The 12555-nt window shown below is 39.1% G+C and overlaps 1 protein-coding gene and 1 non-coding gene across 2 annotated transcripts; one reads left to right on the forward strand and one right to left on the reverse strand.

The window, feature by feature from the left end:
* Positions 1–6302: 6302 nt before the first annotated feature.
* Positions 6303–6409, forward strand: LOC112534282. Its single transcript, XR_003078578.1, has one exon. It is a non-coding gene; the product is annotated as a small nucleolar RNA R71 (small nucleolar RNA).
* Positions 6410–9636: 3227 nt separating this feature from the next.
* Positions 9637–12272, reverse strand: LOC8277741. The gene is made up of 3 exons (XM_002515711.4): positions 11271–12272; positions 10261–10415; positions 9637–10133 (listed from the first exon to the last, which is right to left on the reverse strand). The coding sequence occupies exons 1-3, from the start codon at positions 11845–11847 to the stop codon at positions 9879–9881; spliced, it is 987 nt and encodes a 328-aa protein (XP_002515757.1). The 5' UTR covers positions 11848–12272; the 3' UTR covers positions 9637–9878.
* Positions 12273–12555: the final 283 nt, after the last annotated feature.

Here is a 12555-nt window from a genome sequence, read left to right on the forward strand (position 1 = left end):
ATACTCTAAATAGCGGTAGGAGTCAATACCCCTATATTCCTAGCTAGCCTAGTCACATAGAGTCCAAAACTAATAACTGCCTTCCTAGTCGATCTCTGAATCCCATCCATCTGTATAGCTATTAGAAACCCTAAATCCAAATAGGTCCTCTTGCGAGTATGCCAAAGTAAAGCAACAATCAAGCTTGTTGAGAGCTCCCCAACTCTCACCCCTACCAGCCAATGCGTGCGCCAAGATATTGTGGAGGTATCTCAAACTGTCTGAAACACATGAAGCCTTGGTCCGGCTCGAAGAGAAAAAGCGCCTGACCACTCTAATATCCTCCCAATATGAGTTTATTTTCGTCCCCAAATGCCTAATTGCCTGCTCAACAAATCGGAGTCCACCTCTGCTCTAGTCCATATCCCTAAAGCTATACCAAACTCAGCTAGGGACATCCCATAAATCCCGGTCATCTTGAAAAAGCAGGTATCCGAGTAAGATCCTAACAGGTTGGTGAAGCCAAAGGTCTTTGAAGAACTCCAAAGTCATCTTTCTATAAGTAGGCTCTCTAATGTCAAAGAACCTATTCCATGGTACTGTCTCCAGCAAACTAGAAATCTCCTCAAACAGCCCAACATGCCTCAGGGCCTGCCAATCGATGCACCTCCCAGTCAGAAGCATCTTCGTCCTCACCACTCGAAATCGATCAATATGCTCCTGGTTGGTGAAGATCAAGTAAGGATGCCTGCCAGCTGCAGGTGTGGGGACAGGTCGAGCTCGGGCTCTCGGGTGATCGACTACCCGAGGGTAAACCTGTCGTCCATGAGGTACTGGAGCAGTAGTCTAGCCTGAGGTCTGGTGACTAGAAGAACCATCCTCAACTCTAGCTCGCTTCCCAACGGCTCGCTGATGATCGTCGGTCATACTACCTGAGGTGAAGAATCAAAAGAAAATATAATTTGCGGGAAAGTAAGCTAGAACAGGAGAGAAATAATGCGAAAATTAACAAAAGTACAAGAAGAACGAAATGAAAATCATGCAAGAACGAAACAAAAACAAGCAAAATTAAGTGAAAAACATGAAATTACTTACTTAGATTGCCTCTGATAAGAAGTAGAAGAGTAGAGAAAGAGTTAGGAAGAAGAGAAAATCATCCAAAAGAGTGAAAAGATGTGAAAAACCTTGTTTAAATAGGGTTTGGTATGCGTTGCCCCTTGGTAGGCCGTGGCACGGGTCATGCAACAGTCTTTGAATGCCCTCTTCCTGGAATGCCACGTGTCAGCCATGCAACAGGCCATGCACGGTCTCGAACACGCGGATGGGCCCAAAATTGCACGGAATGCGATCCAAATCACCTGTAACATATAAAAATATTCTTCCCAACACCAAATATCCTCAAAAAATTCGAAATAGAGGAATCAAAACAAGTTAAAAGAATAACACTAAACATATAAACAATCAAGCAAACTAAAATGAATAAAGTCAAAAGAAAATAATGAAATAAAAAAAACTAACAAAAACATCAAAGCATAACCAAAGTCGAATGTACAAAAGTGCTTATTTTTGCTGAGTCCTAAGCTTGACACATCCAGATCAATCCTCCTGTGCATACAAAGCTAGGTCAACTCGTTGCTCACCATCCAACGAGTTACCATGGTAAAGCTTCAACCGATGGCCATTCACCTTGAAATCTCCTTTCTCGGGATGATGCAACTCTACCACTCCATATGGAAAGACCTGTCTGACCTGAAATGGTCCAGACCAACGACTCCGCAACTTTCCAGGAAACAGACGAAGGCGAGAGTTGTAAAGCAACACTCGATCCCCGACCTAAAACTTCTTAGGCCCACGAATCCTTTGATCATGCCATTTCTTCGTCCTTGCTTTATAAGTTAGCGAGTTTTCATACGCCTACTGGCGCCACTCATCTAACTCACTCAGCTGCCACTATCGCTCCTTACCTGCAGAATCAATATCAAAGTTACAAGTCCTAAGAGCCCAAAATGCCCTATGCTCTAACTCAACAGGCAAATGACATGACTTTCCATAAACAAAACGATAGGGCGTAAAACCTATAGATGTCCTAAAAGCAGTCCTAGACACCCACAATGCATCATCCAACTTAAGAGCCCAATCCTTCCTACTGATACTAACGGTTCTCTCTAAAATATGCTTAATACCCCTATTAGTTACCTCAACCTGCCCACTAGTCTGGGGATGATAGGGAGTGGAGAACCGCTGAGTAACCCCGTACTGCTTAAGTACCTTCTCTAATTGGGCATTGTAGAAATGTGTTCCTCTATCACTAATAAGCGCCCTAGGTATGCCAAACCTAGCAAACAATCGCTTAAGGAACCTGTAAACAACCCTAGCATCATCAGTGGCTACAGCCTGAGCTTCAGGCCACTTAGAAAAGTACTCAACGACAACTAGAATATACTTATTACCATATGAAGAAGGAGAGGGCCCCATGAAGTCGACGCCCCAAACATAAAAAATCTCAACAACTTACACACTAGTTTAGGACATCTCATCACGAGAAGAGATATTACCTGCGCACTAACAAGCATCACAAACCTGAACGAATTTTCGTGCATCTTGAAAGAACGTAGGCCAATAGAATCCTGCCTCTAGCACCTTCCTCGTTGTATGGTTTGCCGCTTGATGACCTCCAGTGGATCCCTCATGGCAGTGCCTCAATATTTGGAGAGTCTCTTCGCCATACACACAACGGCGAATCACCTGATCTGCACACACTCTAAACAAAAAGGGATCTTCCCAAATGTAGTATTTAAAATCAGCAAAGAATTTCTTCTTTTGCTGATAAGTCATACCCTTTGGTAGAACCCTAGCAACCAAATAGTTAGCATAATCTGAAAAGCAGGGACTATCAGTGTATACCTGAGTGACATATAAATGCTCCTTTGGAAATCGATCATCTATGGTCGTCTCATCAAGTGCATCCAAGTGAGGATTCTCCAAGCTCAATAAATGGTCCACTGCCAGATTCTTCGCACCCTTCTTATCCTTGATCTCGACATTAAATTCCTGCAGTAAAAGAATCCACCAAATCAATCTCGGTTTCGCATCATTTTTCAGGAATAAGTACCTCAATGCCGAGTGGTCCGTGAAGACAATGGTCTTGGAGAGAACGAGGTACGATCTAAACTTGTCGAAGGCATAAACAACAGCCAACAACTCCTTCTCTGTGGTGGTGTAGTGCTCCTGGGCTCCTAGGCTCATGTCAAAGTCTTGCTAGCATAATAAATGGGTTGGAATTTCTTTTCAGTCCTCTGTCTAAGCACAGCTCCAACCGCATAATCACTAGCATCGCACATCAACTCAAAAGGCAGCCCCTAATCAGGCGAAACCATAATCGGGGCTGTAGTCAGAAGTTTCTTAAGTAACTCAAAAGCAGCCAAGCATGCATCATTAAAAATAAAAGGTACATCCTTAACTAACAATTGAGTAAGAGGCCTAGCAATCTTAGAGAAATCTCTAATAAATCTCCTATAAAACCCTGCATGGCCTAGAAAACTCCTAACTACCTTAACAGAACTAGGAGGAGGTAGCTTAGATATAACCTCTATCTTAGCTCTGTCCACCTCCATCCCAGCCTGAGAGATCTTATGCCCTAATACAATCCCCTCTCTCACCATGAAATGGCATTTTTCCCAATTCAATACCAAGTTAGCCTCAATACACCCAGCTAACATGCGCTTAAGATTTGCCAAACAAAGAGAAAGAATCACCAAAAACAAAGAAGTCATCCATAAATACATTCATAGACTACTCAATCATGTCCTCGAAGATAGCCATCATACACCGCTAAAATGTAACTAGTGCATTGCACAATCCGAATGGCATCCGTCTGTAAGCGAACGTCCCATAGGGGCAGGTGAAAATAGTCTTCTCTTGGTCCTTAGGTGCAATAGGAATTTGGAAATAACCTGAAAAACCATCAAGAAAACAATAGAACATGTGACCTGCCAAACGCTCAATCATCTGATCAATGCAAACTCGGAAGCCTGTTACCGTCCGAGTCGGGTCAACTCATCCTTCTCATTTCTTACCACAGTCATGCCTCCTTTCTTGGGCACAACCTGTACAGAACTCACTCACGAATTGTCAGATGGGATAGATCAAACCTGCATCAAGAAGTTTAATTACCTCCTTCTTCAACACTTCTTTCATGTTCGGGTTGAGCCGTCTCTGAGGCTGAACAACCGACCTGAAACTGTCCTCCAATAAGATCTTATGAGAGCAAAAACTTGGATTTATGCCTGGGATGTCAGCTATCTTGAAGGTAAAGGCCTTCTTGTACTTCCTTAGAACTTCCAAAAGCATGGCTTGTTCTTTAGGAGTCAGATTAGCTGCTATGATCACTAGTAAGCGCTTCTCTTCAACCAGGAAGACATAAATCAAGTGCCTCAGTAACTCCTTCAATTCTAAGACTGTTGGGTCTTCAAATGAAGTCTTTACCTTCTGCACTCCAGACTTGTCAAGAAAAAGATAAGAATCAGTTGACAAGCTTGGCTCAGAAGCCAATAAAACAGCGAGTTGCTCCAACACTTGCTCGTTGGACAACTCCTCCTCATCCTCAGCTAATGCTACTTACAAAGGGTCAGAACATAACATTTCCTGCAAATGGGACTCAACCACATCATCAATCACATAAACAGAATACACAACATCATCATGGTCTAGTGATTGTCTCATAGAAGTGGCTAGGTCAAAGGTAATGGTCTCATCATCAACTCTAAGCTTAAGCTTCCCATCGCTTACATCGATAACAGCCCTCGATATAGCTAGAAAAAGGCTACCCAGGATAAGAGGCACAATGCTCTCAGCCTCCATATCCATCACCACAAAGTCCACAGGAAAGATAAATTTATCCACCTTCACAAGTATATCCTCAACAATACCTCTAGGAATCTTAACAATCCTATCAGCTAACTGATTGCTCATCCTAGTAGGCTTGGGTTCATGCAACCCTAACTTAGCAAACAAACTAGTGGGCATCAAATTAATACTAGCTCCTAAATCGGCCAATGCACCACTAATTGGCAAATCGCCAATCACACAAGACGTAAAACTCCACGGATCTCGTCAAGCAAGTGGCGACATTCGGAGAATAGTTGAACACTCCTCATTAAGTACTACCTGACCAAGATCCTCAAATTTTCTCTTGTTGCTCAAAATCTCCTTTAAGAACTTGGCGCACTTCGGCATCTGTGAAATTGCCTCAACAAAAGATAAGTTAAATTTCAGCTGCTTAAACAAGTCAAGAAACTTACTGTATTGCTTGTCCACCTTATCCTGCCTCAACCTCGCAGGATATGGAACCGGCGGCTGATACTCCCGCACAGGGCTCTTTTGCCTATCTTCTTTCTTCCTCTCAATCTCCACCACCTCAGGCTTTAGGCTTAGCTAGCTCGTCCTGCACAATCATATCATCCTTATCAACTAAAGGCAAAGAACTAGACAATTGCTTACCTGATCGTAAGGTGATACCCTTGCAATGCTCCCTCGGGTTTGACTCTGTAGTGCAGGGGAGCGATCCTGAGGGTCTCTCTGAAAGCATTTTAGAGATCTGGCCAATCTGAGTCTCCAAGTTCTGAATCGAGACCTGCTGATTCCTAAGTGCACTATCAGTCTGCTGGAATCTCGTCTCCGTAGACGTCACAAACTTCACCATAAGCTCCTCTAAATTTGACTTCTTTTCTGGTGGAGGAGGAGCTTGTGCAGGCCCAGCTGGCTGTTGCTGTGGCTAGTGATAAAGTCTCTGAAAACCTAATGGACCCTGGGTATTATTGTTCCTCCAACTGAAGTTGGGATGACTGCGCCACCCAGGGTTGTATGTGTTGCTGTAAGGGTTATTCTGCTGCTTTAGAGCATTCCCTATATAATCAACCTGCTCAACATCATAAGACACAACAGTAATAGATGGAAAAGTAGAAGAAGATGAAGCAAACATACCTCCCGCAGTACAGTTCACACTATAGTGCGGGCCACCACAAAACTCGCAGCCAACGTTCACTGCATGAACCGGCATCTGGAGTTGGTCAATCTTCTTGGCTAGAAGCTCCACCTAAGCTGCCAAGGCTGCTGTAGAATCCACTTGGTTGATCACTCCCTGTCTTCTTGGTTGGCTCTTAGAGGATTGCCACTGAAAATTGTTCATGGCCATTTCCTCTATCAAGTTTTGAGCCTGCTCGGGCGTCTTACTGTTTACCGCCCCACCTGCTACAACATCCACCATCTGCCTCGTCACAAGGTTCAACCCGTTGTAGAAGGTTTTAACCTACATCCACACTGGCAATCCGTGATGTGGGCAGCATCTCAAAAGATCCTTAAACCTCTCACATGCATCGTACATGCGCTCATCATCAAACTACACAAAAGAAGATATGTAATTTCTATGTTTAGCAGTTTTAGCCGGAGGAAAATACTTATAGAGAAATTTTTTGGCCAACACCGTCCAGGTAGTAATCGTCTGCTGTGGAAGGATTGCAACCATCTCTTTACTCTGTACCTCAAGGAAAATGGAAACAATCTCAGCCGAATGGCGTCATCGGTTGTTCCATTTATCTTGAATGTGTCACAAATCTCTAAAAAGTTGGTGATATGTGCATTGGGATCCTCGCTGGGCAATCCTCCGAACTGCACACTCTACTGGATCATCTGGATAACATTGGCCTTTAGCTCAAAATTGTTGGCCGCTACAGGAGGTCTGACTATACTAGTTTGCGTCCCATCCAAAGGTGGTCGAGCAAACTCGTACTACTTCCTTTGATCGTCATCGGCCTAGGGGTTGTGGTTCTCCATCATGTTAGCTCTATGAACTTAAACTGTAACTCCGACCTCCTCCTCAACTGCTTGCAAACGTCATCTCAATAATCTGAAAGAACGCTCCAGGTCAGATAAGGGTTCTATGGGATCAGGGTTAGAGCTCCTGGTCATAAACTACCTGAAACCGATAATCCAAACAACCACCAATCAACAAAAGTAATAAAATAAAGAATAAAGAATAAATAAATAAACAAATAATGACTAAAGTAACACGAAAACAATTCACTCTAGTTCACCGTTACGGGTTCCCCGGCAACGGCACTAAGAACTTGATGGGCTACTGATGCAACCTACACCTAAGGCAGTGAACCTATCGATGCGGTTAGCACTAGTGAGTATCGAGGTCGTATCCTTGGAGATCGGGTGAACCTAGAGTTACTACTGTTCGTTATGTTATCTAGTCTGAAATAGGGTATGAGAAGTCTAAACTAACTAACTAATGACTATGAATGCAAATAAATAAATGAATAGCAACTAACAATCGAAAGACAACCGCAACAAGAGAAACAAACCCAAAAGGGACCTAAGTGATGGAATTCTAAAGGTTGATTTTATAAATTACCAATCTTGCTTACCCGTGCCTAAATCCTGAATCGAACTTGATTCCTCTATCGAGCTCACCGAGTTCCTAAACCTGCACTAACCTAATAGAATCTCTTCCTATCAGATTATTACAGATTAGCATTAAGTGTGATTTAGAACTATTAAGAGTTGTTAATTCTGAATCGGGCGAGTAAATTAACCTTATTTCTAAGTGTTAACTACTAGTTCTTACTATTCAAATTCCAGTTGTAACAAGCATTTCTCAATGTCAAGAAACAACCTAAAAGACAATTAATTCAACGTCTCAAATTAATTGAATCAAACTTTATTAATGAATAGCAATAAGATTACAACAATGGCAAATACAAATCTAACAACTAAGTACAATCTATCAATAAAGGTAAACCCCAATGGGTTCGGTAGCCCTAGCTACTCATAATGAAAGAAATAAATACAAAAGGAAATAAATAACAGAAAAGGAAATGGAATATGTAACCCCTTTTCTCTCGAATCGGAGTGGAAATGTTGCAAGCACCAACTCTGAAACCAGCCTCAAGTATGGATCTCGGATGTCTCGATCGATCGTTTGGAACCTTCAATCTTTGCTTGAATCTCCCAAATCAATCCTTTGAAATGATGTTTGGTCTCCCAAAATATCAAGAACAGAGGTGTAGAAGTGGAGGGTCGCGCGCGTAGAGAAGTCTAGAAGTCAGAAGCGGAACCTTGTCTCGTTTTGTGTGCTCCTATTTATAGGCAGAAGTGCCATAGCCCGTGCCACGGCCTGTGCAACGGGCACAAATATCCAAAAATGCAAGTCTTCAAAAACGTCCAAGGGAGGCTGTGCAACGGGCCGTGCCACGGCCCGTGCAAAAGTCTCAAATTGCGCGCCAACAAGGAATTGAATCCGACGAATATCTAATATGCGTAAATCATCAAAATAGCTTGGTTTCTGCCCGGAAATCAATCAATTTCCCATCAAGGAGTCCGAAAACCTGAAAAACTCATAAACATACCAAAGTGCGATAAAATAGGAATAAATATGACTCAAATACACGAATAAACGACTAATAAACAGTCAATAAACATGCACAGAATCATCTATATTAAGCTTCTTTGGGTTTCAATTCTATTTCTAATGTTTTCATCATTGTAGATGTTCCTCACTTTATTATTTCAATTTTGTTTCGATATTGTTTTATTACTTGTTAACATTTTTATTTCTTAATATATTATATAGATAAATTCAAGCTAATTATTATTATTTAGTGATTAACTTTTATAAAGCAGTGATTTCAAAAAGATTATAATTTTGAAGATGAAGTTAAAAAAATAAATTTTTTAAACTTGTGATTGAAAATAAAAAATATTAAAAATTAGTATCAAAAGTTATTTCTTATTTATATATATGGTAATTAAATGCCACAAAATATAAGTTTATTTGAATTATATTCCGAGTCATTTCAGATTTAGAATCGGATTATATCGGGTCTCAAGTCATATCGATCTCGGATTATGATAGTTTTAGGTACAAGTATTTTTATTTTTTATTATTTCAAGCTAAAATTGATTAGGTCCAAGGTCACTTAGGTCTTAGCTTGCTTCAATTTCGAGTTACTTTATGTCTGAGTTATTTTGGGTTCGGATGGTTTAGACCTCAATTTCAATTCGAGTTTTAAAATTTTTTTAAAAAATTTCAAGTTTGGATAGGTCAAATTTTGGACAAATCGGATTGGATTTTCAAATCCATATCAAACTTATCATCTATATTTTTAGCTAAAATTAATACACCCAAAGCATTAATTGATAAAAATTATAATCTGGATTTTAAATTTCTTATCAAATATTTAACTTTTTTAAAATTATGTTTATCAAATTAGAAAAAAAAAAGAATTACTTTTAGTATAAATCAAGAATTAAGTTTCAAAAGATTATAGAGTCTAATAAAATAATAATAAGAAATATTTTAATTATATATATTTTTTAATAATTTAAAGTTGAACTATAGAAACTTAATAATATTTCTCTGAATTAAATCTTTTCAAAGTGTTTAAATATTTAAGATAAAATTACAATAAAAATTAATGTAAATAGGAATTAATCAATAATTCAATATATAGATTTTACCTTAGTGTTGATACAAATAATTAGACAAGTTAGATACTTAAATTCAATATAAAAAAAGTCAACTTGTGTAAGACTAAAAATTAGGAAATAAATAATAATTATTCCTAAAAGATATCGAAGAATAAAACCTTAAAAGACTGGCAAACTTAACATCCTACTACTTTTTGAAAACATCTTACATTTGAAACTGCATATATGACTTTTGTATAGAAGTGAAATCTTGAATATACAGATTAACAATGAGAAATACCAAATGCTGCAAGCTCAAGCTAAGCATGGATTATAATATCTTGGCAGACATGCAAAGCAGGCATTTGAAACATGGAACCTGCTTGTGTATATTCCATTCTCGTGTACCAATATTAATAACTGGAACCTTACTCAATAATCCTGTGAAGTATGGAACCTGCTCTTTCTTCACCTTTGCACCCTAAAATCAAATCTAAATACTGCATGGCTTCCCAAGGGAGAAAGCCTTCGATTAGAAAGTTGAACAAATGTGAATGAGTCCCCTGCATAAGATCAAAACACTGCTCTAATACCCTTAGTTGCTGTTCTTTGCTTAGCTCCACAGCCTCCATCAATGGAAATACATCTCTCTCCTCTTCCTCAAAGTGCTCTTCACAGTGTTCCTACATAAACCACATCATCAGTCAGATTATGCAAAGCCAATTATAACATGAAACTTGGCTTGCACCACAATACATAGGATAGGGAGATTTTCAAGGCATAATAATTTCGAAGCTCAGGAAATTGTACCAGTAATGATTTGAGCCGGGATGAAAGGTTACAAAGAGCATCTCTAAAGTCAGGGTTCCCAGTGTCGAGAACTCCAATGGATTTGATGTCTTCTTTGATTCCATTCATGATGGGTAGGTCCCTTGCATGTTCCTCAATTGCAGCTTTACATAGCCCTACATCATTATATATTCTCATCTCACAATTTATCCTCCTCACCATGTGCATTTGCATGCTACCCACATACACATACCCAACTAAGTATCCTTCACATGTCAACCATATATAAATATAGCTTTCTGTTTGGATAAGGAAACATAAAGGGGTCCTTTTCTTTAATTAGTTTGCAAAACCATATTTTTGGAAATGAAGTCTTCTCTGCTTTATCCTCTTCTCTTTTTTTTTTTTTCCAAATAAAAGAAAAATATAGAAATAGATTTTTAAGGGCTCTTTGTTTTTGAGTAAATTTTATAAAATCCATTCACCAATCCACACTTGACACGTTTGATAACGTTTGATATTGTTGGGCTATAATTAGCCAATTCACAGCAAACAGATATGAATAAAAATTATATTGACACCTAAACCTTTGATTTTGTTAAATTGGTTAGAATCACGCCAAATTCAACCTAAATTAATAAAATTTGTAAATGACTAAATTCGAAATAAATTTGTTTATACCAAAATTAAAATTTATTTTATAAGCCAATACCAAATTCAAATGAGTTTAGATATATAAGAATTAAATATTATTTTAAAACTTAATATCAAATTTCGAATAAATTTATTTATATCAAAAATTAAAATTTGTTTTACAAAAGGGATATCATCAAACAAAGTTTATTTATAAATGAAATAAGTTGCACAAAAAAATGGATGCAAATGAGTTACTAACAAAAAGTTGAAGTTTAACTCAAAATTTATTAGATATGATCAAATTATCCAAAATAAAACCCAATCAAAACAGTCATTATGGCTAACAAAGAAATTTCATTTGGATCATGTAAATAGGCAGCTCACGAAGTCCGTACCTCTATCAGCCAATTCAAGAAGATGAAACACCACGCGCTCTTCCATCTGCGCGTGTTCAAGCATAAACTCGAGCAACTGCGAGTAACTCTTGCCAAACTTCCTAATCTCCATCCTCGGGCTCCCCATTTTGGGATCCACCGTCTTCCTTCCTCCACGTGTGGCAAGATCCTCTCCCCATCTCACCATCCTATTCAAATGCCACCTCATACTCCTGTGATGCAACACCACAGCCTTCACTATCAACGGCGTCGTTTCACTGAATCCACTGTTTTCCGTCAACACCAAATTCGGGTGCGGGTACTTCGCGTCCAGAAATCGGAGGATCATCTCGGCAGATCCGGAGATAGAGTCCGACCCGATTTCAAGAACAGGATGCGATTCCGTTGGGATAAACTGGAGGGAGAGGGTTTTATAGAGAAGAGCGAAGCGAATGTAGGTAGTGATAGAGGAAGTAGGGGAGCCATATAATCTTACGGCGGCGGCGGTGGAGGCAGAGGTGGTGGTGGTGGATTTGATGAAACCATAAGGAGCAATCTCGGCGGTTGATTTATTGGAGTGGTTAAGACAATTACCCATTTGTGGAAGAAGGAAGATATGAAGAAATAGTAGCGGAAAGTTAGTTAAAGAAGCAAGAAACGATGAGTGGAGAGCAAGAAAGCATATTAAAAAGGACAAGTAAACAGCAGAAAGTTGATAAAGAGAGGATAACAGATTAATTTTAGATAACAGAAAAAAGGTCGAGTTGTTTGTGGGGTGCAAGAGAAATGAATATATAAACAGAGGGAAAAGCTTTAAGAGGAAGGGAAGAGGGAAAGGGAAAGTTTCGCTCGCATTTTAAAGAATGACAATAAATCCGTTGAGAGGACAAGGGTTTTGCTTAAGTTATGGCACGCTCCTTCCGTGCTGACTTTTCTGACTTGTGTCCGTTGTCAGCTAATTCAGCTCCCATTTTTGTAGTTTTCTTCGTGCAATCTTGGAAAAAAGTAGACAATTAGATTGCGATTTTATAGTGATTAGTGTGGTCATCTTTTTTGGGATATTTTGGATTCTCCATACATGTGTAGTTAATAATAAACTGAAACTGGGCACGGGAATGATTGGAGGCCGAATAATATAAAACTTTTAAGTAACATATATGGATGCATCTGCCTTCTGATTTTAATTTTAAAGATTTAAAATATAAAATTTTATAACAAAGCAGCAGTCTGCCCGGATATTTGATTACAAAAATTTTAATTTCTAAAATTTAAATTAAATTTATTAATTGAATATATATATATATAG

Source organism: Ricinus communis, chromosome 6 (genome assembly GCF_019578655.1).
Source record: "Ricinus communis isolate WT05 ecotype wild-type chromosome 6, ASM1957865v1, whole genome shotgun sequence".
NCBI classification, from domain to species: Eukaryota; Viridiplantae; Streptophyta; class Magnoliopsida; order Malpighiales; family Euphorbiaceae; genus Ricinus; species Ricinus communis.